Source organism: Python bivittatus, unplaced genomic scaffold, assembly GCF_059951505.1.
Source record: "Python bivittatus isolate LINGU-HERP-01145 unplaced genomic scaffold, Pbiv_v1 ctg000080_np1212, whole genome shotgun sequence".
In the NCBI taxonomy this organism is placed as follows: domain Eukaryota; kingdom Metazoa; phylum Chordata; class Lepidosauria; order Squamata; family Pythonidae; genus Python; species Python bivittatus.
The window spans coordinates 3,434,357-3,461,583 of record NW_028277035.1 but is presented as its reverse complement, the minus strand read 5'-3'; the positions used below and the strand labels follow the sequence as shown (position 1 = coordinate 3,461,583).

Here is a 27,227-nt window from a genome sequence, read left to right as displayed (position 1 = left end):
GTCTCCCTACAGATGTTGGGGTAAATAGTCTCTCATCAATACTAGTTCATGTCTCTTTAAGAGAACTGTAATTTGCTTTTGGAAGGCATCAGCTTCATCTTCTCCTGGTTGGGCAGGCAATAATACATACAATATTATTACTTTAGTTGTTCCCCTCTTATTTTAACTCAAACATTTTCTGTGGTATCACCAAGTTTGTTCACTTGAATTTTAACCATATAATGCTAAAACATACCATGTTAATCCTTCTTTTCTATTGTTCATCTTTCATGTGAAAGTATAACCTTCAATTGCTATATTCCTGTCATAGGAATTATCCCACTGAGTCGCTGTTATATCTAGGAATTACGTTTGCTTTCTTGAGGGGAGAGTTCAAGGCCAGCTTGCTTATCTATCATGCAGTGAGCATTAGTGTATAGACAATGCGTATAAACACACTTTGTCTCTCTCACCACTTCAGATGCCCTCCTGTTGTGGACATATACAAGTTTTATATATAATATCCATATATAAAAAATATATGGATATTTTTTATGGATGCTACTGAGTAATGGAACATTCAGAGAGGTTTTCATAACTGGGTCGTTTTCTTTCAAACAAGCTTTGTTGATGGCTTAGAGGGAAAATCACCTATTCAAATCAATAAATTATCTAGTTGGTGTGACTATGACTATGCCATTTGCTTTTGGGTAAATTAAAGATATGAAAATGTATCACTTGAGAGACATCTTCTTGCATCGGTATTCCATTTTTCCCTTGAGGAGTTTAGGGTAACCATTTATTCTCACAACAGCTCTGCAAAGATGAGTGAGGCTATGGTAAAGTGACTGAGCTAGTAAGCCAGGTTGATCAGGGACTCTGCTTCTTGGTCTGAACACTCAATCAGACCAAGGATCAAAAGCCATGCCAAATTCTATCTGAAATAGTTGGCGTTCTCTAATTGCGCAGCCTGCATTGTTTAATCATTTAGGATTGTAATAATTTTGTTAGTGACAGAAGATTGCACATTTTTTAAATATAGCTAACCTTGCCTCCTGTGTTGTCTTGTTTCTAATCAATTTCTTCATCTCTTTCACCTGTTACTAAATCTACCCCCTTTCCATTTTTCTTTTAGGAGACAAGTCCAGTCCATCACTCCCCAACTGATTCAACCTCACCAGAAGGCAGAACCATGGGATCTCCACGAGCTCAGCCTGGCGCTGCTACTCAGAGAAGAGAAGGAGCCCAGGGCCCACCAGCTGGATTGCCAGGGGCACAGGCAGGAGCACCAGGGGCTCCAAGTGGAGCAGCTGTCCCTGGAGCACAGCCAGGCATTGCTAGGGCTGATGCTGCTTTTGGCAAGGCCCAGCCAGGAGCAGTGGGCAGTCCAGGAGCACTTGGAGCCCAGCCTGGAACTCCTGGAGCTCAGCCTGGAGCTCCTGGAGCCCAACTGCCATATCCTGGCACCCCTGGGGCCTATCCTGGGGCACCTGAGGTCCAGGCTCCCTATCCTGGAGCACCTGGAGCCTATCCTGGGACACCTGGCGCCTATCCTGGGGCACCTGGGGCCCAGGCTCCCTATCCTGGAGCACCTGGAGCCTATCCTGGGGCACCTGGGGCCCAAGCTCCCTACCCTGGAGCACCTGGAGCCTATCCTGGGGCACCTGGAGCCCAGGCTCCCTACCCTGGAGCACCTGGAGCCTATCCTGGGGCACCTGGAGCCCAGGTTCCCTATCCTGGGGCACCAGGGCCCTATCCTGGGGCACCTGGGGCCCAAGCTCCATATCCTGGTGTATCTGGGGCTCAAGCTCCATATCCTGGGATTCCAGGGGCTCAACCTGGGGCTCCTGAAGCCCAGTCTGAGGCTCCTGGGGCCCAGACTGGAGTTCCTGGAGCCCAAGCCCCCTATCCTGGAGCACCTGGGGCCCAGTCTCCCTATCCCGGAGCACCTGGGACCTATCCTGGAGCCCAACCCCCTTATCCTGGAGCACCTGGAGCCCAGGTTCCCTATCCTGGAGCACCTGGGACCTATCCTGGAGCACAGGCTCCCTATCCTGGAGCACCTGGAGCCTATCCTGGGGCACCTGGGGCCCAGGGTCCCTATCCTGGGGCACCTGGGGTTCAAGCTCCATATCCTGGGGGTCCTGGGGCCCAGCCTGGGGCTCCTGGGGCCGAGCTTGGGGGTTCTGGGGCCCAGCCTGGAACTCCTGAGGCCCAGCCTGGGGCTATTGGGGCCCAGCCTGGGGCTCCAGGAGCCCAAGCCCCCTATCCTGGAGCACCTGGGGCCCAAGGTCCCTATCCTGGGGCACCTGGGGTTCAAAGTCCATTTCCTGGGGGTCCTGGGGCCCAGCCTGGGGCTCCTGGGGCCCAGTCTGAAGCTCCTGGGGCCCAGCCTATGGCTCCTGGAGCCCAGGCCCCCTATCCTGGAGCACCTGGGACCTATCCTGGGGCACCTGGGGCCCAAGCTCCCTATCCTGGGGCACCTGGGGTTCAAGTTCCATATCCTGGAGGTCCCGGGGCCCAGCCTGGGGCTCCTGGAGCCCAAGCCCCCTATCCTGGAGCACCTGGGGCCTATCCTGGGGCACCTGGGGCCCAAGCTCTCTATCCTGGGGCTCCTGGGGTTCAAGCTCCATATCCTGGGGGTCCTGGGGCCCAGCCTATGGCTCCTGGAGCCCAAGCCCCCTATCCTGGAGCACCTGGGGCCCAGCCTGGGGCTCCTGAGGCCCAACCTGGAGCTCCTGGGGCCCAGCCTATGGCTCCTGGAGCCCAAGCCCCCTATCCTGGAGCACCTGGGGTCTATCCTGGGGCACCTGGGGCCCAAGATCCCTATGCTGGGGCACCTGGGGCTCAAGCTCCATATCCTGGGGTTCCTGGGGCCCAGCCTGGGGCTCCTGGAGCCCAAGCCCCCTATCCTGGAGCACCTGGAGCCTATCCTGGGGGACCTGGAGGTCAAGCTCCATATCCTGGGGGTCCTGGGGCCCAGCCTGGGGCTCCTGGAGCCCAAGCCCCCTATCCTGGAGCACCTGGAGCCTATCCTGGGGGACCTGGAGGTCAAGCTCCATATCCTGGGGGTCCTGGGGCCCAGCCTGGGGCTCCTGGAGCCCAAGCCCCCTATCCTGGAGCACCTGGGGCCTATCCTGGAGCACCTGGGACCTATCCTGGGGCACCTGGGGCCCAAGCTCCCTATCCTGGGGCATCTGGGCCTCAAGCTCCATATCCTGGGGTTCCCGGGGGCCAGCCTGAGGCTCCTGGGGCCGAACCTGGGGCTCCTGGAGCCCAAGCCCCCTATCCTGGAGCACCTGGTGCCTATCCTGGGGCACCTGGGGCCCAAGGTCCCTCTCCTGGGGCACCTGGGGCCCAAGGTCCCTATCCTGGGGCATCTGGGGCTCAAGCTGCATTTCCTGGGGTTCCAGGAGCCCAGCCCGGGGCTCCTGGGGCCCAACCTGGTGCTCCTGGGACCCAGCCTGGTGCTCCTGGGGCTCAACCTGGTGCTCCTAGAACCCAGCCTGGTGTTTCTGGGACTGAAGCAGAGTATCCAGAAGCCCCTGGGGTTCAGCCAGTCTATCCTGGAGCTTTAACTGGGGGACAGCCCGGACTTCCTGGTGCCCCTGGATTCTATCCTGGAGTCCCGGCTGGATATCCTGGCCAACCTGGAGTGCCCTGGCCCATTCTACCTGGATATCAACCTCTTGCCTTACCTGCTGCTCCTGCAGGCCAGTTGGCTGTGCCACCTGGGCTAGTTCTTGGAGCTACACCCCCACCATCTCCCCTCTTACCCTCCTCCACTCCTATGGGGTACTCCGAGTCTCCCTCCTCTTCAACCAATTTGGCTCCAAGTCGCTATGCGGATACGGTGGATGCCCTGCGCTCACTTTCCCAGCTGAATGAGCTCTATCAAACTCTCAGAGACCAGATCACTATGCTGGACTACTACAAGTGTGGCCATTCTGATCTCCGCAAGCTACAGGACTTCCTCACTGATGCACGTACGGATTGCATGTGCATGTCCTCCCCCATATTAATAATATAGTATAGTAAATCTCTCATTGACACACATCTGAAACCCAGAGGAGAACACATGCAGGAGATATCAACAAGCCTGGGGAACCCTAGTGATTTCTGAAGTATTTTTTAAAGGCAAAATCATCATCATCATCCTATATATTTTGTGGGAGTGGGGGTGAGGTCCCCCCCACTTAATCACAAGAGGCCAGGATCCTTTTGAAGGGGTGAATCTCATAGTATTAATAAAAGAAAAGAGCCCAAGAAAGAGCTCATCTGTACATCTTGCTTGCTGTGGAGACACTGCACTAACAGTTTCTCTAAGACGGGGCCTTACTATATAGCCTTTGTCTTGTCGCCAGCCCACCATTGAAGCAATCCGAAGGCATTCTAAGGTGTGAATGCAATGTTTTTCCTAGCATCTTGCACAGATATTTTAGTAGAAGAAAATATCTGTAGCTCATGGTTGAACTATGGAGTCCTTAGTGCTCTCTGAGCTTGGTTGTTTGCTTGCAACAACCAAGCAGAGCACCAAGGACTTCACAGATATTTTAGCTGCATGAAGGTGGAGTCTCCAGAGGTCAGCCATCAGCTGGGCTTCCATTGGCCTGGCAAGTATACTAGGAGTCCACCTCTTCCATCGGGTTGCTGGGCAATGTGCCTCCATGGACAGAGAGGGACTTTCTACTATGGGAATATTGTCCTTATGAAAGGTCAAAGCAGGTCTACTAGAGGAGGTTGATATTCCCATTGCTAGGCAGAAAACAGAACTTTACTCCGTAATTTTTTCTTCTGGAGGCAGATGGAGGAAGGGAGTGAGGGGTGAGGAGAGGCTGCGGAGCCCATCTAAAGTTCTTGACTAGTTGCGTGGCTGGGCTTGAAAGTACAGGATGCTTTCTAAAAATTTGTAACTATAGGAGGAGTGGCTTCTTGAGAAGTTGATATTTCCATGGTAGAGCTTTTTAAAAAAACAAATTGCGATTATTAATCCCCATAAGAGAAGCAGTCCATTCCCCAGGTGGTCAGCCTTCTCACCCTGATAGGCCTGCAAGTAAGGCAAAATGTCTATGAAATATTCAAAATGACAACTTGAATTCCAAACCCTGCCCTGCCACGTGTTTAGGGCAGCAGTTGGTTTTTGGTTTTCTGATTGGTGGTGATGCTGGGTAGGAGAGGAAAGAATGGCCAGGAGCCCACCAATTACTCTCCTGAAAGAAGCCATGTTTCATTCTGTGAAGGCAACAACACTACCAGCCTTATTGATGAGAAGTGGCAACAGGTAGTCTGTGGGGGCTGGCCTTTTTATATCAACAGATTTTCCTCCCATCTCAAGCAGGGGCAGGGGGGGAATCATATTTCTGGGGCTGTGTGGATGAGCCCCAAAACTAAACCTGTTCCCAAGTCATGAAGAATGCTACTTCTTTGGAACAGAGGTGGGGAAGAGAACAGAACTTTGAGAAGATGGGGAATGGGACAGTGGGCAAGGGCATGGCTAACTATCTGACTCTACAATATAATATTTTGTTGCAAGATCTACCTAGATATATTCATAGCTTTCTTCCCTTGTTTCTGAGTAGTTTATAAGACCATGGCTGCTATCCCACCTGATCTGCCAGAAAAACTTGCTGCCCTGCATTCCATGGAAGAAGATCTCAAAACTGAGAAAGAGGTGGTGAGTGGGGAAGGGGCAACAGGCTGTGAGAATGACTGCTTTCAGACTTTTTCTAAAGAGATGGTGCTCAAGAAGACTATCGAAAAAGTAGATATGGGCTGCAGCTGAATGACTCATTGTTTAAAGTACTTTGTTGAATAATTGATGCCTGATACATTGAATTCTGTTTTGAAATCAGAGATCTTTTGTTACGATGGTAGTTTAAAGGAGGCTGTATCTGTAATCAATAGCTGTCTATCCTAAATACATTAAGAAACTCCCTGTAGTTATTCTTGGCTTTATTATCCAGTCTTGAACTGTGATTTCTTTTAATGGAAGGTGAGATGTTTGTATGCTTAAGTGTTTGGTCTTGAGACCAAGTACAGGCAGCATTTTGCTGAATATGTCAAGTCAAATTCTGCTTGCTCAATGGAGTTGCAGTGGTCACCTGTTTAGGCTTAGGGTGTCTAAAAATGTGGTTGAGCTTATGGCTCAACTACAGCATGTCAGAGAAAGCTACACATTACTGGAGGCAGGCATTTTGTGGAAGACACCCCATGCCCTTTACAATGCATGTGTGTGTCCTGTGATGTGATGTCATTCTATGCAGTGGGGTATCACTTTTGACTACAGCTCCTTCTTTTAAAGATGAGCCTTTTTTCCATTATTAATCCTGTACCAGGCAGAGCCTCTTCCAAGTTTACAATGCTCAAACAGCATTTCACTCATGGCAGCTTGAGCCCGAAATATCCACCCAATAGAAACTGCATATAAAGTGACTTCATGCTTTTACTAAGTCCTTATACTGAGTGAGATCATAGATTCACTTAGTTTAATACTGTCTGCTCCACCTGGCAGCAACTCCCCTGAGTTTCAGGCTGAAGTTTTCCCAGCCCTGCTGGGAAATGCCAGGAACTGAAGCTGGAATCTCCTGCACAGCCCTTCCTTCTTGCAACAAATCTGAACTTCCCCTTCCTTTTCTGGCTTCTGCTGTTGCCCTTGTTGTGCATGAAGAGTGGGACTGTGAGGACAGACAGCTGCTGGGCTTGCCAGGTCCAATTTTCCTCTCTCTCTGCTTTCCCTTTGGGCATTCCATGTCATTTGCTATATAAAGATTCCATTTTATTCCTAATGAAAAGTGCTGAAAATATGGGCATTTCCAGATCATCCACTTTTGGATCAGCATAGAACCTGACTGATCTGTACATACTGTCTGTTTTGGAGAGCTGAATCAATTCATTTTTGCTTTTAACTGCTCTGATTTTGTTAGCCCTTCAAGATAGTCTAGACAAGAAGCACAACTATGATTACTAGCTCTATATTTATTGTAAGGTTGCATTAACAGAATCTTGCAAGTCTGAAAGTACCCACCCCTTCACTTTTGCTCTCCCAAAAACTAAGGAAGGGGCCTTCTGAAATGCTTTTGCCACCCCTCCTCCTTCGGACTCAAATTTTGCTTATCAGGCTGTTGTCTAGGCTGCAGCTCTTCTTCTTGTCTCCCAAGGTCATTCCCACTTACCATTACAGATTTATTAGACATCATAGCAAAGCTGGCATTTTTCATTAAACTGCTACAGATAATTCATTTCCCTTTGGCAAGAGTTTTTGCCTTATTCCACTTCCTAGGCTTAAACTGGTCATAACTTTGCCTTCCCTTACAGAGTTTCAGCATCCTGTTCCCATTCTAAGGGAAAGCATGCTAGCAGTTTACGAACTTCATTTCCTTCTTGTATATAGTGAAGACAAGCAGATTTTTGAGACTGATAATAGCTCAAGGGGTGGGATGACATTGATACCTCAGTCTAGCAGAGTTGGAAGCATGTGGTTCTAATTTGTAGTTAAGCACCTTGCACTTCTTTGAAGTGTTGGGCATTCTAGAATTGGTCACCATCATCCTTTCCTCATTGGATGTCCTCCCAGATGGGTTGGAATAAATTCCCTTGCCGGCTGGCCATTCTAGGAACTATAACCCAGCATATCTATAGGTGGTCAGGCTGAAGAGCAGCTGGAGCCTGTGGAGCTGTGCACTGATTTGGATCTGATTCAGAAGATGTGTTTTGGAATGCACTGGAGCATGAATTCTAAAATCTAAATCATTAGTCTAAAATTTATTAAAGCAGCTATGTGACTTTTGAGGTTCACGCTACTGCTACAGAGAAGCTTCCATTGCAGTCTAACAATCCTGCGCAGCTCCCTTAATGAATCACAGACAGATGCTGGGATCTAAAAGCACCTCTTTTAGGTCAAATCCAAAGCATTGCCCAACCCCAGGTATTTATAATATTTCATTTATTTCTGCATAGGCAAACTGAGGCATCTGATCCATTTATCTCCCTCAAGATCTCTTTCTTGCAATAGAGAGTGCTGTGCTGCCCCTTTTCTCCTACAGGATTTTTTGTTCTATACAGGAGAGTTGGAGTTTTGTAACGCCAGTTCTTTGAAGCAAGTGTGACTTCTAAAAATTACTTTTTCCTCCAATTGTGATTCTAGTTAAGGAAGATTCAGAACGCAATTGAAGGAGAATTGCCAGGAGAATTGCCAGGAGAAGAGACAGAGAAAATAGAGGGAGCTAATCAGATCAACTTGCAAATAGGTTATCTCAGGTAAAAGAATAGTAAGCGCTAGAATAGATGATACTGCTAATGGGCCAAGCATGTTTGTTTCACTGATGTTCTTAAGATCTTGCTAAGTAATGGCAGACAATCCACCATATGCTTGCTGTAGAATGAAAAGGAAAAGAGATCTTTATTCTGAAAAACTCTGTAAGGAAATATTAAAAGGTTACAAAAGTACATTGCAAACCTCAAACTAATTATCATTTCCAAGGAAGTAAATGACTCTCTTTTTAAATTAAGGTGCACAAAGCTGTTTCAGACTTAATTTGATGCTTTGTTGCCATTTTGTGGGGAGAGGGGGCATGCCTCCGAGTCAGTCTTGACTCCTGGTGATTGCTTGGACAAGCCCCTGCAGTTTTCTTGGCAAGATTTTGGAAGTGGTTTGCCATTGCCTGCTTCCTAGGGCTGAGAGAGAGTGACTGGCCCAAGATCACCCAGCTGGCTTTGGGCCCGAGGCGGGACTAGAACTCACCGTCTCCCGGTTTCTAGCCTGGTGTCTTAACCATCACACCATCTGGCTCTCTCAGTTGCCAAATATTTTGATATATTTCCTTAAATGTTCGTATTTTTGAAATGTCATTGTTTTTGCGATTGCTTTTCTGACCAAATATAAACAGAAAAGCCCTGCCTGTCAGCTATTTCAATTGCATCCATCAGACAATGCATATTGATGATTCTTTAAAAACATCTGATAATTTTTCCTCAGAACGGAATTGGAAAGGTTCTGCCTTTGTGTTGTCTTTTCAAAAACAACCAAACTAAAATTGGTCAATACTTCATGATGCTGGTCAGCAAGGGTGCCAACAGGGGCAAAAGAATCAAAATGGAGATCACTCAGTTTATTCCCCAGCCAGAGCTTTAGTTGTATAGGCACAACTACTGTTAGGACTTTTTTGACACATCCGCTGCAGATGCCTTGCAGGGAGGTGTTGTGTAAGCAATGCTTTTGTAGTATGATTCTAGCATAAATGATTGATGGATTCAAACCAAGGTTTTAAATATTTTCATGCTGTCCAGCAATAAAAATATTCAGTGTTGCTCACACATTTGAAAGTAGACTAAATATAGCAAGTTAGTTAAAAACTGCTAGTATAGTTTATAGTGTGTGAAAATGCATTTGAAAGTCTCATTGGCCTAGTTCACACTTTGTGCTTTGTTGTAATTTGTTTAATCTGAGAGCCTGTTGGGTGTAGTGGTTAAAGTGTTGTGCTAGAAACTGGGAGATCTAGTCCCCGCTTAGGCATGGAAGCCAGCTGGGTGACTCTGGGCCAGTCACTCTCAGCCAAGTCCACCTCAGAAGGTGGCGGTTGTGAGGAAAAATAGGAAGAGGGAACATTTTATTTATTTTATTTCTACAAAATAAAAGTGGTACATAAACCTAATAAATAAATAGCCGTGGCTTACTGAATAAGCTGTAGTTGGTTTGTTGATAACATGTTTATTTATTTATTTATTAAATTTATATGGCCGCCCATCTCACAAAAAAGTGACTCTGGGCAGCGTACAACAATGAAGTAAAACAATAAGTATATGAAAAAAAGTCATTATTTAAAAATATAAAAGCAATCATCATTAAAATATAAAAAACTAAAGGCACAGGGGAGAGTGAGCATTAACTGCAATGATGGAGCCATCGTAGAATGGTACCGGTCCTCTGGTAACATGTTACCTCCCCTGGGTTACATTTTAAATCACAGATAAGCACAGTGGTTTAGTCTGATGTGTGAAGCCAGCCATTCTGACAGGGCCAAGTGGATAAGAGCCTTTCTGGTTTTCAAGGCACATTTTATAAGGGCTTCCTCCCTAAAAAAAAACAAAAAACACAAAAGAGTTATCTGCTGGGAGAAGGGTGAAAACTGGAGCCAGGTGTGAAGTGAGCTGAGATCAGCAAGGGAGTTTTCCTTCCAGTCACAGCAAGGATCTGGCTTCCTGAACTGAAGCCCAAACCCAGATCATGAGATTTATGTATATTGCTCGTTTCCATCTTCTGAGCAACATGTAACTGAACAAAATGTAACATTGTGTAATTTTGACTTCATTGGGTGGCATATAGGCAGGTACATGACTGTCAGAATCCTCGCAATCAATTAACCACCTTACCTGCCAGCTTGCTTCGGTTCTGCCATTAGGAGACATGGGGGGGGGGGCGCTGGAAGGATCTGGAAGGATGGGTGAATGAAATGACCATTAGAAGCCGATGGACTGTTATCAAAGACTAAGGGATGCTCAAGGTCGGGCCAATGAGCGAGTGTGAGAAGACTGGGAGGTTAGGGGGGTGCAAGGGGGAAAGAGAAAAAAGGTAAAAGCAACTTTTGACACGCGTGGGCTCAGTCTTAGCAATGCTTTGGAACGATACACTTGTTCTCAATAAATCAACTTTCCTTGGAACCATTATTGGTTGCAAGGCGAGTTACTGAAGTTGGGAGTTGGGAGTTGGGAGTGGCAGATCATTACAATGACAGACACTTTTATTAAAAATCCTGCAATTTAAATTAAATTCAGCATGAAGATCTGGTTGCACAACATCTGCTATTACAGGTAGTTAGGGCATGAGCAATGCCTCCACCTTTCTTGGCCCCCATGTGGGAAGGGCTTTGGTGGCCAGCTCCTCCAAGGTGGCTCTTGTGGCCAGGTGCCTATCACAGTAGTGGGGTATCTTGCTATGGGGAATTGGCTCTTGTACTCTAGTTGTAAAAGAAAAACACTTAAAAAAACCAAGAAGAGTTGCTGGATCAAAGCCTTTGGAGGTATTTAATCCAGTTTATAACCTTGCAGATGATCTGTCCTCCTCACTTGTCCTTGCAGTTTTATAAAAAGCAGAAATGCTTGAAGCATTTTGTATTTGCGGGTGACATTGCTAAACACTTAAGCACACCTCCACCCTATTTGCAGGGGAAAACTCAAAGAGGACAAATGAGGCAAAATTGCTGAGTTATTCTTGCTTCAAGATTGAGGATTTGGGGAACTTGTACTAGTTTACTTTCTATAGTAGACAAAGAACACATATATATTTCATGCGCTCCAAAATTCCAACTGCTTTTTGTTTTCTTTTGTTTGCCGAGTGACTCTTCTTTTTTTGTTGATTTTGTGGTGCAGAGCAACAGTACAGGATATAGAGAAAGAGCTAAAGGAGCTGAGAAACAAACAGGATATGGGGAAAGCCAAATTGGAGCAGTCGGTGACCGACAATGCCTATTACCTCCAGGAGCAGGTCAGCAAGAGAACTCAGGATAAGTTGAGACCAGAATGTCTTTAACTAATCTAAAGAAAATGAAAAACCCAAGTTGTGGGGAAAGTGCTGCAAGGGGGACAATGCTGCTGTGTTCTTTCCAAAATTTGTATTTATTCCTATGCATTTTGGACAAATCCTTTCTTAATAAAAATGTGTCGAACTGGTTGGTGTCTTCTCTAGGTAGCGGCCAGGATGTTGAGCCTGCAAGCTAATAAATGAGTCAGGAGTGTGGACAACCATTGATTCACAGTGAGAAGCTTGAAATATAGGCAGGAGATGAGACATCACACAAAATCAGGCTTGAGAGTCAGTCCAAGATGTGAAAGTCAGGACTTCACCAAGTTTGATGTTTCATTTCCTGCTTCACCTTTAGGTAGGCACCTTGGTCAGTTTTCAGAGTTACTGACTTTCTAATTCCTAACTTAGTAATTGACCTGTATGCACTGCCTGACCACACCCAGAGATTTAACCAAGTTTTCTTTGAGAGGTTATTTGTCTGAAAAGTGTAGGAGTAACTAGACACTTTGAAAAGAACACCACATTTTTGTGGTCTTATCTTCCTTTACTCCTGGCTACCAAGAACAGGACCCATAATTTCTTTTGACCTTGAATTCCATTCCAGAGCTTCGCCCCTGGAATCTTTCATTTGAAGGGGTCTGCTGAGGGGCTCTTCCAATGGAAGATGAATGGATGGCACAAGAAAGCTCAGCAAAGGGGCCATTTTATTTTTATAATCATTTAAAGTGATTGGCACAGCTTTCCTTCCTTTAATCTCTAGGCTGCTATATAGATCCTGTAAAATATAGGATCACAAGAGTGCAGAAAATAAAATTTAGCATACCGGTCATTGCCTCTTTTTCTGCTTTGGAAAGAAAAATCTGGATAGAGTGCTCTGGCTGTTCCTGCCCATCATGTCTGGCCCTTGCTGCTTTGCAGAGCCTTTATTTCTTGAATTTTGAACCAGCTTTTGATCTGCAGTTATTAGCAAGAGGATAATCTTTAGCTCCCAGATGATGAAATGCTTCACTTGCTAATTTCTGCATATCAAAGGGACAAGAAGAAACCAGGCTTTTTGTTCATGGCTGGTTGGCAAAGCGTATTGATTTGTTACAGAAAGCTTCTCCAATCTGACACCCTCCAAATGGTTTAGGCTACAACTCCTATTATCCCCAGCCATCAAATGAAGTGAAGATTGTTGTCCATCCTACCTGGAGAGTGCCAAGTTGAGGCTATCCTGCAGGTATTCAACTCAGCCTGGTGGGGTGCCCTGTTTTTTTCCACTGACATGCAGCATTGCTTACTTTATAATACCCTAACAGATGTTTCATCATTTTGGGGTCATCGTGGCTAGCTGTTGCGGGAGAAGGCCTGTTAAATAGAGTCAGACCTTGCCCACTGAAAGGTCCATCTAGGTCCCCTCAAAACTCATTCTGCTCAGGTTACCCAGTGATGCAGTGGAAGGGGGGATTTTCAGCGGGAGCAGGAGCAGAGCTTCTCTCCCTGCCGTGGAGTCCTAACACCCCTCCTCAAAGCCCTTCTGTTACTCCCATGGGCAGAGTGGGAGGGTGTGGGGAGCTCCCCTTAACATCTATGGAAGCTGCCTTTTGGAGCTGGGATTTAGTTTCAGGGAAGTTCTAGAAACTTTTTAAATTATTATTGACATATTCCACATTACTACAGTGCTGATGAATTCTGCCATTACAAAGTTATTTTGGCTCTGTATATTTTTAGATTTCTCCCAACTTTGCCTTAAGGGGACAGCCCAGATCCATATATAGGATCCTCTAATCTAATGTCCTTGAGATGCCCTGGAACTGCCAATGCATCCACAGTGTTGGAACTACCCCCCAAAACTCCTATTCTGCATGGCCCAAGCCTGGGAACTCTGACCATTATATAGATCCAGCTAACTTAAGGGCACCAGGTTGAGGAAGACTGACTCAGCCCAACAAATTAAAACAGCTTGCTCCTGTCACTATATGTTAGAGATGAGGACCAGGATTTCCTTTTCAAAAAACCAAACTCCTCCTTCTCTCACTTGCTCACAGTTAGACAAGCTTAGATCTGTCATAGAGAACATGATGTCCTCCTCGTCTACCTTGCTGTCCATGACCATGCCACCCACCCCAGAGCCTGGTCTAGCTCACGTCCAAGGCACATGTGCAGCCTGCAGCTTAGATGTCAGTGAGAAGGTTAGCCAGTTGTTCAAGCGCTACGAGGTGCTGCAGGACTCAGTCAACAACTTCATGTTGAGGCAGACAGAAGGCAGAATGAAGAAACCCAAGCAACGCCAGGTAAGGCCAGAAAGAAAATGGTTCAGACTACTCTTCAGTTTTCCAGTGGATAGTTGAGGACACAGTAACCCTCTGCAGGATGGACAAGAATGGATGTTCTTTGGGTCACAGTTTGGATAGGGAGGCCTAACCCATTGGATCTTTACAGAGGCGTGGATGATCTGTCTAGCTCAGTATTGCCTGATGGTGACTTCTAAGAGTGCCAGACAAAGGCCTTTGCCAGCTGTTCCTGGAGAATCCAGGAACTGAATTTGGGAGCTTTTGTATGCAGAATTTAGCCTCTCCCTCTGAGCACTATCACAACCTTTTCCCCCAGTGATAGCTGCTATGTGCTGGGGGGAGGGAGATGTTTTGCAGATTCACTCACCTTTCAGGTCACATTATTTACTGACTTGGTCCAGACATCATGCTAAGCTATCTTTTATAGATAATTATTCCTTAATAAACCTCAGTTAGCCATGGCAGTACTAGTGAGGTTTTCTAAGTACTTCCTCCCTTTGAGGATTTTTCAAGACAAGTCATGTGCTCAGCATGTTGCATGTTTTCTAATAGGGTTGCTCATGATGTAGGACTGCTGACGTTTGAAGGTATGCCACTGTTGCCATAGACCTTGTATGGGCAAATGGAATCAGTCATCTGTTTTAATCATACGTTGTATTACGTGATAATGGCATCATAACCGGAATGTTATTGATATAGAGATCACCTTTGAAAGTTTTGGAAAAAGGAACCATAAATACCATACCCTGCCTAATGTTTGCCTTCCTGTTTCAGGAGGTTTTAGTGTTAATGATTCTTGAAAATGTTTTCAAGAATCATTTCTAGGCTTCAAGTATTTCAATGTTTCATTCTAGGCTTCAAGTATTTCAATGTTTCATTCCTGATTAAACTGAATACTTCTACACAATTTCAAAAAAAAATTTAAAAAATTGAATGGATTTGAATGAAGAATCCAAATTCCGCTTCATGCAGCTCCATGTCCTTGGCCAGGCTACTCCTTATCTTACATCATGAAGTTCAGTAAGTCGTTGATAGTCAGAATTTCAGCCCAGCTCCTACAGTATTCCATTTCTAACAGCGGCCCAGCGAGCCAGGCCACCTTGCCAACTATGCTTTGCTTTGCTTTTGTTCCATTACATTCCCTGCGATTTTATTTTTAATTTAAAATAGCTGAGGAAATTATGGCAGCAGTTATGATTCCAAAGTTCATCCCTATACAAGATCTCTGGTTTTGTTCTGAAAAAGTATCAGTCATATAGAACTGTGTGCAGATATGTCTGTTCAAGTGTCCAGTTTCCAAGGTCACAAGGGTTTGGTTTTGTTTGGGTTTTTTGTGAATTTGCTGCTCTCTCATTCTTAGAGATTCTGTCAAGGAGGCCTGGAAGGTTGAATGGTGCGGCCCCAGTCTGACATAATTACTTTTAGTATTCTTAGGTGCATCTTGATCTTGGATGGTGACAGAGCATTTAACAATGGGGTTTCCCTTGAAATACAAACTAATGTGACTTTTAGGTTGTCACATGTAAATCTAAACAGAAACGTTGTGAGAGCAAGTAGTACCGAAAGAGCATGTAAATGTCCTAGATATGAGTCCATCTTCCATTACTGTGTCTAGGGTTTTCCCCATTTTGTTTCTTCCAGTCTTTTAATGGGTAGTCTGAATGTATATAACAGCTGAATACCATGAGTAATAGTAAACTGATGATGGGGCCAAGTATTAGATGATGTCAATATGTATGAGTGTGCCTGTTACATAACAAAGATGCATATTATTCCACATATATCTTGAGTTTATTTTATTTTATTCAAATAAAATTTCTCATACCAACTTTTGGAGCACCCTTTCTTTGCAGATTCCCTGTTTGTCATGAAGAGATGGATCAGCCTTTCATTATTTACCTCAAATTCCCCAAAGCCAAAAGCTTGAGTTTTGAAAAACAGAACTGGAGGGTTAATAAGATCATCACTATTTGCTTGTTGACTTTGTCATTCATGCCTTTCCCAATCAGGATGAAGAGGTGCTCAACCATATCCAGAGTACTATCCTGCAAGTCCAGGAAGATTGTGAGAAGCTGAATGCCACTACTGGCACTCTTGTTGAAGATCATCGCCAGAAACAGAAAGAGATCAGTGTAGGTGACTTTGAATCAAAGTTAACAGGTGGGGTCAAAAATTGGGAAGAAGTTCTTGGAAATTGTTATGAACGCAGTGGATCTCAGTTCTCTTTTTGAACAGGATTGTTGTCCTTGCTGTAAGATTGTATAATAAGGCTTAAAGTAGCCAGAGTGGCCCAGAAAGAAGGAATATGTAGATATTAAGACATGAAGATCTTGTGTCCTTACAGCTTTGGAAAGTTGCTTTATTTTTCTTACAGAAAAATGAGAAGATTCTTACATACATTTGGCTAGTATTTAAGTTTGAAAGGGGGGGCATGTGCTTATACCTAAGTGCAGTATAAGTAAATAGTGAAAATCGCAGCACATTATAAACTAAAATCAAAATATAACAATCATGAAAACATTATCTAATCCCAGGACTACTACAACTTAAATCAGTATTGAATATTGTCACTGAAAGAAAAGAAGCATTTCAAATTTGTGGAGACTGAACTCCAAATATAGTTTAAGGGGGAGTTTAATCCAAAGAGTAGGAGTTAGATGTGAGACAGCTCTTCTGACTCGAGGGAAAACTAAGTGACCCTGATTGCACACAGTAGCAAGAATTGTTACCAAGTTATTCAAATAAGTGGGTGTTCCTATACACCCAGCCCAGAAGATCAGCACCAGCTGTTTAAACTGTTAATGCTTCTGAAGACCCAGCCAATGTAAATATTGGTGGAAGGAAGAAATAGGGGTGAATCCAAGGAGGTCCAGGACCATATAAACCACATTATTCTGGACCTGAACCAGAGGGCAGAGAGCAGAATCAGGAAGATCAGCCAACAAGCTATTGCAATGATTCAAATGAGACACCACCAAGGCATGAACCAAATGCTTAGCTGTCTCAACAGAAAGAAATGGACAGATTTCTGGATACTCATAAGGTGAAAGTTACAAGATCTTGTAGTTGTATTGATGCAACTATCAATGATAGTTTCTCATCACTAAGAAGTCCCAGGTCTTGTACCACAGGGGACATCAGCATCTGGCAGTCCTGAAAAGTGAAAGAATTAAGAGGAAGATAGGAAGAAGGATGGTCAGGGTGAAAAAACAATAAGCCTTGTCCAAATTTAATTTAAAGTGGTGAGAACACATCCAGCTGGAAATCTCAGGTACTTGGAGAGGGAAGACCACAATACATCATCCAAGGCTGGGGCTGAGGAATATACCTGGAAGTCATCGGCATAGGTAGGATAGCTAAACTGAAAAGAAGAAATGAAAGAACCCAAAAACAAAGTATCAGAAATGAACAAAAGTGGACCTAGGACCAAACTCTGAGGAACGTTCACTGATAAAGGGAAGGGCTGAAACCAAAGACAGTTCCACACAACAGAAAAAGCATGATGCCAAATACAGGACTGTAAGCACCCAATTCAGGGCCCAATGAAGTCAAAGTAGATGTTAAAATTTTGTGATGAAGGGTGTCAAATGCCATAGATAAAACTATCAGGACCAATACTGATGTTGATAGTTCGCCTTTGCTACCAGGAATAACTGACAACTCATGCCAGTGTCAACTTAATGGATTGACCTGCATAAATTCATTATTGAAATGGGTCAGTGAAATTACTTCCTGACTCAGAGGAAAAAAATTGAGAGAGAACATCTTGTTTAGTAACCTTAGACACAATGTAACAGAAGACATTAAAGAGGATGAAGATGTTTCAGCGAGTCTGGAAAACACCTGCCATTGGAAAACAATTAAGCAGCCTATTAAATAATGTCAGAAAAGAAGGAAGAAGATATACGTGAAGAAAAGAGGACTAGGAGTAGTTGTAGTGCGTACTAATTTTAAGGGGGCTTTAAAGGTCAAAAAGAAGACTATAGCTTAAAAAAAAAAACCTATTTTCTCCTGCACTTAAGGCACTGATTTTAAAAACTCCACAAAAATTAAAACATCATTAGGCTTTTATTTATTTCATAATGCACAAACTAGGGTTTGCTTCCAAACTACAATGAAGCCTAGGACTCTGTTAATTATTCCCTTTAGTTAGTTTTGATTTGAATCCATATAGAATTAGGGCCAGGGTTAAGTTAATAATTCACTCTAGGATTGACTAGCAGCTTTTCTTCTTCTTGAGGGGATTAGATTAAACATGTCATATCCAGTAAGGGTCATGGGTTTTGTTTACTTTGATGACATCACTGATTAAACATAGAAATAAGCCCTTGTTAAAATTAGTGTACACTATAACCACTAATAGGATCTGAAAGACATAATATGGGGGCCTTCTGAAACCATTTAGGCTACCACATCTTGAGTACCTGGAGAAAAGTAGGGCCTAGTGACTACCTGAATGGGAGACCACTAGGTGATTCTAAAGCTGTAGACTAGACTGGGAAGTTGAAAAAAACATCCTGGAAGAAGGCAATGGCAAGCCACTTCCATAGTGTTGCCAAAAAGCAACATGGATATCAGCTTGAGGGGGTTTATACCTTTTCTTATGTGGTAGAATATAGGCAATATATAGGCCTAGTAAAATAGGGAAGAACACCTGCTTACAGATTGTTTGTGGAGATAGTGGTGATGATAAAGCTACAGGAGCTTGAGTTCTTGTTTTAGTAACCAGCATCATTTCCCTTTGCTTTGTGTTCTTTAAAGGCACTGTACAAATCACTGGAGAAACTAGAAAATGAAAAAGCTGACAAAGATAGCCTAGAGATGGAAATCCATGTGGTAAGCTGTGGGACTTTCTGGGATAGGATGGATATACCATACATGATGAAACATGAATAGACACTCTTGAGGAAGCTTTTTTTACAAATGGAGCCTATGGGGCAGTCGTAAACAGCAAGCTTCCTCTCTATTTTGAATGGAGATCCTGATACAGGTAGTCCTTGAGTTGCAATGGCAATTGGGACAGTATTTCCATCGCTAAGTGATGTGGTCGTAAAGCGTGAAGTCATGTGACTACATTGCTTAGCAACCGTAATCCCTGCAATCCCTGTTGCTGTCATTAAGCGAGGATTGTGGGTCATTAAACGAGCATCTCCTCACAACTTCCTGCTGGTTTCCAACAACAAAAGCCAGCAGGAAGTTGCAAGTCCCAGGTGGCTTGCAAGCAGGCTGGCAGGCAGGTAAATGGAGAGGAAGTAACAGGGTGTGCGGTGGCTGGGAAAGTACTGCACAAGCCCAGCAGGGCTTTGGGTGGCTGCTGCTGGGTGGGAGAGGGAGCGAGGGGGTGCGTGAGTGGCCAGGAAGGCATGGCGCAAGCATGATGGGGCTTGGGGTGGCTGCTGCCTGGGGGTGCAGGGAGGTGCAGCGCAAGCACAGCAAGACTCAGAGAGGGTACATGGGTGGGGGAGACTTACCCAAGGAACTTGCGACCTTCCCTGCCAGCTTTCCCACTGACTTTGCTTATGGGAAGCCAGCTGGGAAGGTAGCAAGTCACAATCACGTGACTGCAGGATGCTGCAACCATCATAAGTGTGAGCTGGTTGCCAAGCGCCCAAATCGCAATCATGTGACTATGAGGTTGCTGGAACAGCCAGAACTTTGAGGACCAGTTGTAAGCACCACTCATTCAGCGCTGTTGTAATTTCAAATGGTCGCTGAACTATTGGTCATTAACCGAGGACTACCTGTATTTGTCATCCTTTGAGGTTAGGATAGGTAGGGGTAGCGCCACCTTGTAATGTTTGGCTCTTGAGGGCAAAAGGGGGAGAGATCCCTTGTGATACAAATGAGGCCAAAGATCTGCTTCTGCCTTTCCTCTTCATTTCCAGAAAGCAGATAAGACCGCCCTTGCAGCAAAGGTCAGTCGCAGCCAGTTTGATGCCACCACAGAACAGCTGCATAAGATGATGCAGGAACTGCTAAATAAGATGGCTGGGCAAGAACAAGACTGGCAGAAAATGCTTGACAAACTCTTGATTGAAATGGACTCCAAGGTAAGCAAGACGCCATCCTTCTTAGCTATTTGCAATCTGGCCAGCAGAAGGAGAACTACCCGCGCTAGTGGTCCATGTTGTGATGTGCAACCGAGGCTGCTGAGCGCCTTACAAAAATTCTGGTCCTTTTCTCCTTGGCTGGGAACATGTTTCCATGGTAGAATGCTTAGCTTGTATTTTTCCCTACCAACCAGGTGAACTTGAAGCACATTACGCATAGCTTCAGCCTATGCATTCTGACTTCCAGCTTGTTCCTGGACACAGTGAAAAATTCTGGTTTTGATCTAATGAGCAGTAAAACACACACACACACACACACACACACACACACACACACACACACACCTTCCCCAAGCTGTTTGGTATTTGGATGTACTGGGAATTAACCTCTCTGGCTGGGAATTCTAGGATTTGGCTCCAATACATCTAGAGCTGAAGGCGGTTGCAAATAGACTGATATCAAAATTATGAGCCTTCTCGTTCACTCCAATTGTTCAGCTACCCCTGACATATGAGATTTGACAGGAAAGGGGATAAATGGGTCCTTTTCTGTGGTGGCAAAGAAGCCTCTGCTGGGAGATCTCCTCAGTGCCTGTGCTTTTATTGTATAGGAAACAAATCAAGACAATTATTTTCCTGTCTTTTTTCTTCATTTACATTTTTATTTTTTGTTCTTTCTTCAGTTCCTGTTGTTGATCCTTGTTTCTACAAGAATAATAAGAAAGCCTTAATTTTATTACTACTTTATGAGGCTTCATTGAAAGTGTTTCTATCATAAACTGCCCGGAGCATGGATGGTAGAAAGGCAGGATAATTAAAATAAGAATAATAGTTTTATAGGAACGGTTCCTCTGCTGTTTTCCATACCTCTTTGAATGGGATGTCTCTGGAATTGATTCTGTCAGCCCATCCCTCCACCTACCTACAGGAGAAGGCTTTCCTTGCAGAAAATACTATCTCTGAGTAAACAAGTAATACAAAAGCACAAGAGCAAAAATTTAATAAAATCATAATCTAGAAAAAGGTAAAAGAATTAAGAACCCCTTGAGGCATAAACACTAAGGAAAAACTTTATAGAAATAAATCAAACATATATTTATTATTCATGTATTAATTAATTAAACTTATTGTACTGCCAACTACCAAAGTCCCTCGGTGGTTTATAAGTAAGATATAACATCAAAATTAAAATTCAAGATAGTAGGAAAAACTAACAACAACAATTAAAAACAATTTACAAGGTGAATTTTAGGACCTTCTTGAAAGGAAGCAAGCTGTTAGGTCCCATAACCCAGCAGGGAATGCATTCCAGAGAATGGAGGGGCCACAGAGAAGGCTTGACCCAGACTGCAGCAATTGTAGATGAACTTCCTCAGATTATCTCTACGAGTTGATGGGGTTGGGGAATCCCGTAGAGGTCTTTCCTCAGGGAACCTGGACCTGAATCATATAATGCTTTAAAGGTAATAACCACGAACTTTGTACTTCACCCAGAGGCAAATTGGCAGGCAGCATGATGTCTTTAACACAGATATAATGTGGCTCCTTTGAGTTCTTCCAGAGAGATTTGGCTATTAAGTTCTGAACCAGTTGAAGTTTCTAGGATAGATGCAAAAACAGCCCCACACAGAGTATGTCACAGAGGTCAAACTTGGATGTTACTAGTATATGATGCATCATTTTAAGGATGAATTTGGTGTATCAGCCAAAATTGGTATATCAGCCAAAACCAATAAAAGGTGCTCTTGGCCATTGCTTTGGTCTAGAGAACTAGGGAGAGATTTACATTCAAAAGCAACTGCAAATTCCATACCTGCTTCTTCTGGGAGCTTAGAACAGGGATATCTACCACCTCTCTGAAACTGTAACTCTGGATCCAGTTTCACTTTACTATTATCCATTATCCAGCCATTATCAACTGCAGGCATGGACTCAGGGAAGCTACACCATTACCTGAAGATGTTACAGAGAAAGAGACTTGGGTGTCATCAGCATAATTATAGCACCCAGCTCCAAATCTCCTGATGATCTCCCCTGGCAAATTCATGTTGATACAGAAAAGCACTAGAGACAGAATGGAACCCTGAGAGACACTTGTTTCAAGGAGCAACCGTTTCCAAGTAACATAATCTGAAATCTACCTGATAGAATCATTGCAGAAGATTGCCTCCTACTCCCTGATCTCTCAGATGATCCAGAAGAATATCATTACTGATGGTATCAGAAGCTGCTGGAAGGTCAAAAAGAATCAACAGATTCACACTCCCTCTGCCAATCTCCAGAAGCAAGACAATCTCAATCACATGATCTACTTAGAAGCCAGTGTGAAATAGTTAAAAATAATCTACCCCTGTAACGGTATGTGGGAATGACTTTGGGAGATGGTGCGGGGGGAGGGAGAGATACTGCCTAGGGAACAATCAAATAAGAGGGGGCATAGCCCACAACTACATAATGGAAAGAGTAAGAAACTCAAAAAGGAACCTCCCTAACTTATCAGGCTGTAAAAGAGACAGTGGGAGATTTCTACCTTCAGACTTGCAAGATTCTGTTAATGTAGCCTTACAATAAAGTAGAATTAGCTTGTCTGGTCATGTTTCCTGTCTGGTTTACCTGGGAAGGCTGACAACCCCTGGGTCTGCTTGCAGGTGAGAAGTCTTTCTTATCATCTTACCAACCATGGCCTGTAGTTGCATATCTCCAAGGGATCCATTGCAGACTACTTTAGAAGTGGAGTAATAACTGGCTCCTTTAAACAAAGGGGCATCCTGGCTGCCACAGAGATGCATTCATGATGTTAACTGAAGTATTTGTAGTAACTTCCCAGCTAGAAATTACCAGTGAAGATGCACAAGAATCCAGAGATTAGGTGATGGAACATGTCATTCCAAGTACCCTGTCCACATCCTCAAGTGTCACAAACTAAAATTAATTTAATCCAACCATAGAAGATACTAGAAATCTCCATAATCAATGCTGCATCAGAAGAGGCATCTGGATTGGCCCCAGAGTTAAAGATTTTATCTATAAAAAATTAAAAGTAGCAAAAGGCTCTGTAACAGAAGACTGTATGGTAAGAATCAGTCCCCTCATAATTCAAAACAATTCAGATGGCCACAAGCTTGCAGAAGCAATGCATGCAGAAGAAAATGTGTTTTTGCTGCATGTATAGCCATGGCATGTCCTCAAATAGGATTTAGCCTGTGCCTTATTGGATTCATGCTGATTCTTTCTCCACCTGCACCGTAAATTGTTGTCTTGCCATTTCAGCCCCCTATATATCATGAGGCCATCTTTGAAGCAAGTTGGAAAAGGAGTTTAGGAGCAATTTTGGTGATAAGCAAATACTTTATTCCAGGTACAAACTACAGCATCAGCAGAATCACTGGTGGGATTAACCACAAACCCTTCCAAGGCTTCTTGAAATCCAGCTGGATCTAGTAGCCTTTTGGGATCATTCTAATAGGTATGCCACTAGATTAGCCACTAATCCAGCCATAACCAGATAATGGTCCTTCATGACAGTGGGAGACCGAAGTATCCCCAATCATGGCATACTTCCTTCATCAGAAAAGATCAAACTGAGCATGTGACCTCCATCATATGTTGACTCTGTGACTAATTGGAATGAACTCCTCAGCTGCGCAAGACAAATTGGCTCCCAAGTGGATATTGAGGTCTCTCAGCACTGTAAGCCTATGGGACTCCAAAACAGATCCAAGACCATTTCTGGAAGCTCTGTTCAGATTCCATTAAGTGGTAGACTGCAGTGCATTAACAAAATCTCTAGCCTATCCTGTGTACCAAGACTGAAGTATGCACACTTAGTGTGAGGCAGTTTTCTCACCAGTGTTGTAGAACATTTGATTGGGAGACACTGCACCCATACTTGCTCATCTGTCTCCCTCAGCTGTTATCTCATTACACAAGCCAGATGGGCTACCTCACCCACCGCCCAATTGTGCATGATGTCCACTTCGTTTCAACTTGACTTGTTCATACAAAGAAGAAGAACAAGTTCTTTGTGGAGATGGAACCATCCTTAAAGCTTGAGAGATGACAAGGCTATTGGAGAGTGGAATAACTCTTAACATTCTAATCTCCTTTCCCTACTGGCTAGCCATGCCAAGTCTTCATTCAAGTGCTACAATGGCAAACAAGTATATAGCAACAATGCAGCATTATCAGCCAATGAGCAATATGAATAGTGAATAACAAAGCATTTGAATGTCTGTATTAGGTAATACAGTTCTAATACAAAACAATGGCAGTGTCAGCCAAATAGGTTTCAGTAGTCTGGGATTGGGTTTGCATATCATGCTGAGACATAAACTGGTTTGTTTGGTTCTAACTTAGCATATTGTACAAAGTCAGCATTGTAGTATATAACACATGTTTTATGGTTTATGAGTCCATGAACCCAACCTTCGTACCTTTTTAAACAATGGTGTAGTGATGTTTAATACCAGCCTAGGTGTCCTCTTTTGGACCCATTGACAGTGCTGCATTCTTTCCTTAAAATAAATGAGAAAAGCTTCAGCATGAACTCAGAAGGCATGTGTAGCAGAGGAAGCATTACTCTGATATGGGGAGAAGAATCATACCAGTGATAAATCTCCACTTACACAAATCAAACCAAGCAACCAAACAAAGGCCCAACAGTTAACTTCTTCACAGTTCTATATAAACAAATCTCAAGAAGAAATGTGTAATAAATACATGGTCCACTCCTAAGAAAGTTTTCTTGCAAAGGATCAGAAATCCACCACTTGCACAGCAGGAAAGTGAGAAAAGGAATGAGATCCAGATTTGATAAAGATCTGACATACATAAATGTAACTGATGTTAAGGAATCAGGTTAAAAAAATTAGGCTGACATCTTCATGGCCATGCCCTACATAGAAGCCTGGATAACTATTTCTGGGCTAATATCTGCATGTCCTGGTCATGCAAATGGATACAGGCATATACATTATGCTATTCTGCTTGGGAGTAAGCAGTGTTGTTTAAAGTAGAAAACAAATAAGAAGAAAGAAATAGAAGTTAAAGGTAGGAAGTGAGAGAAAAGTAAAAGTAATCTACTTGAAAATATTCTGAACCGACGCCATTCATTATATCTTTCTGTACCTTTCTATCTTTGCAGAACATCCTTGCTTTTACCTATTCATTAATTGCCTTTTTTTCTTTAAATCATGCATACAGTCTTGCCAGCTTATAAAATGTATCTGGCAACACCTGCCTGCCTGTGCTGATTTTTATGATAAGAAAAGAAATCCATGTTATATTGTCTTATCACCATGAGGACATGATGGTCTTGCATGCACCAGCAGAGGGAGTGTTCTTTAAAGAGCCAAGCCTATACGGAGAGAGACAGCACCAGATTTGCACTGCCACGCAATACAAAGAACAGGATACCAGAAGAACAGCAGATGTCCTCCTTTCGGTTTGCTGAATGTGCTTGAAGTCTTCCTGCCTTTGGTTTCAGCCTGCTCCATAAGCGCTTCACTCTCCCCAAATGCCAGGCTCTACAGCCCAGTAGCCACTGCTGGCGCATCCTCTGTTAGGGAATAGCGAGTGCCGAGACCTAAGGGCTACATTAGCTCCCAGGTCTCTTATATTGAGAGAGTTGCTTTGCCCACAGGCTCTTTGACATCACTGCTGTTTCCACTGTCCAGTCCCTTAAGAGAGATTTGAAGATGATCTACAGTCATCTTCCTTTCTACCAGCTTGGCAATGCTGAGATAAAAGAGCAGGAAATCAGGGCCTCTGGCTTAAGCTGCTGCAGGTCTTGTGGTAACCCACCCTCCATGCAAAAAAGGAATGCAGTATTTTGCTTTGTTCTCTTTCCATGTCCTTCCTAACATGTGCAAAATATATCCTAGTGGTTCCTATGACAGGAAGTTTATGGTAATGAATTCCACTGGTTAATTATGTTCTGTGTGAAGAGCTACCTCCTTTTGTCTACAGGTAGTCCTTGGGTTACAATGGCAGTTGAGATCAGGAACTCTGTTGCTAAATGATGCAGTTGTAAAGCACAACATCATGTGACCACATCGCTTAGTGACAGTAATTCTAACAGTCCTGGTTGCCGTCGTTAAACAAGGACTGCATGGCTTGTTAAGCGAGCACCTCATGTGATCGTGACTTCTGACTTCCTGCCGGCTTCCCCATTGACTTTGCTTGTGGGAAGCTGGCAGGGAATGTCGGAAATTGCGATCATGTGACCGTGGCTCGCTGCAACAGCCAGAACTCCAAGGAACTGTTGTAAGTCCCCCTTGTCCAGCACCATCATAACTTTGAATAGTCGCTGAACAAATGGTCATAACCTAAGGACTAACTGTATTCTCCATCTCCTTCTAGTCAGTCTCCTGGTCCCAGTATTTTGCATACATACACGCATACATGCAGACATACTCTTTATGCTATTCACTTTCAGAATAAAGTTATACAAAGGGCAAAAAAAGAGTAAGATGAGGAGAAAAACCTTTCCTTCTCCACTTTCTCTAGCCCATACTTGATTTTCTATGCCTCAACCAAGTTTCCCTATAGCTGCCTTTTCTCAAAGCCAAGGAATTTCAAATATTCCAGCCTTTTCACATGAGGAGCGGGATCGAGACCCATTAATTTTTTGTACTTTTTCCAACTCAGTTGTACGTTTCTTCAGACATCCTGCTTTGTGCTTGAACCTTGCTCCTGCATGGCAAGTAAAACTCTTGTTTCTCATGTTGAGCAAGTATCCAGTACTGTTAACTCCTTGAAAGCAGAAAATGTTGTTGCTATGTGATAAGTTGACTTGATAGGTACCTATAGGTACACATTTCAGGAAAGAGAAATGGCCCACCTTCCTCTTTGGACTCCCCTGAAGTCGGGCTAATAGGTGCCTGTGAATCTGCATTGCACATAGAGTGATAGTTAATCTAGTCTTAATCTCAGTGCCTTGAGCACCCGGCTTTGGAATCTCTGCATTCTTTCTGAGCAGCTGGACCGCTTGGAACTGGATCCATTCAGGCAGCAGCTGGAGGAACGTTGGAAGGATATTCGGAAACAGTTGAAGCAAAGGGTTCCACAAGACGAAGGAGACGAGGCTGCGGGGATCAGAAGGTAAGAGAGACTGGAGAGGGACAGCTGTAGCATTAAGAAAGCACAGTGCAAAAATGGGTAGATGTTCTGTGGCCACAGCCATCAGCCTCGGCTTCCTATCCCACACTTGCAATATGGTTAAAAATAAGAAGAGAAAATGCATCTGTGGGTCTTTGCACACTACTTGTAAACCCTTAGGCTGGGTTCACACATACATTGAGCCAAAATGTACTTTGCTTATTTATAGCTTTGTGCCTTGTGTGAACATTACCCAGAGTTACTATATCCCTCCCTGATCCCAACATCAAATCCTGACATTCAACT

At 44.0% G+C, this 27,227-nt stretch overlaps 1 protein-coding gene across 1 annotated transcript in view; it reads left to right on the top strand.

Moving 5' to 3' along the window:
* QRICH2 (glutamine rich 2) overlaps positions 1 to 27,227 on the top strand; it is a 63,934-nt gene that overhangs the window by 18,215 nt on the left and 18,492 nt on the right. The window contains exons 5-16 of the mRNA XM_088134741.1: positions 1,115 to 1,285; positions 1,388 to 1,705; positions 2,198 to 3,311; positions 3,606 to 3,965; positions 5,559 to 5,653; positions 8,123 to 8,235; positions 11,344 to 11,458; positions 13,528 to 13,773; positions 15,783 to 15,905; positions 18,535 to 18,609; positions 19,659 to 19,823; positions 26,803 to 26,924. Of these exons, the coding sequence (XP_087990867.1) occupies positions 1,115 to 1,285; positions 1,388 to 1,705; positions 2,198 to 3,311; positions 3,606 to 3,965; positions 5,559 to 5,653; positions 8,123 to 8,235; positions 11,344 to 11,458; positions 13,528 to 13,773; positions 15,783 to 15,905; positions 18,535 to 18,609; positions 19,659 to 19,823; positions 26,803 to 26,924 (3,017 nt within the window). The remainder of the gene's footprint in view (positions 1 to 1,114; positions 1,286 to 1,387; positions 1,706 to 2,197; positions 3,312 to 3,605; positions 3,966 to 5,558; positions 5,654 to 8,122; positions 8,236 to 11,343; positions 11,459 to 13,527; positions 13,774 to 15,782; positions 15,906 to 18,534; positions 18,610 to 19,658; positions 19,824 to 26,802; positions 26,925 to 27,227) is intronic.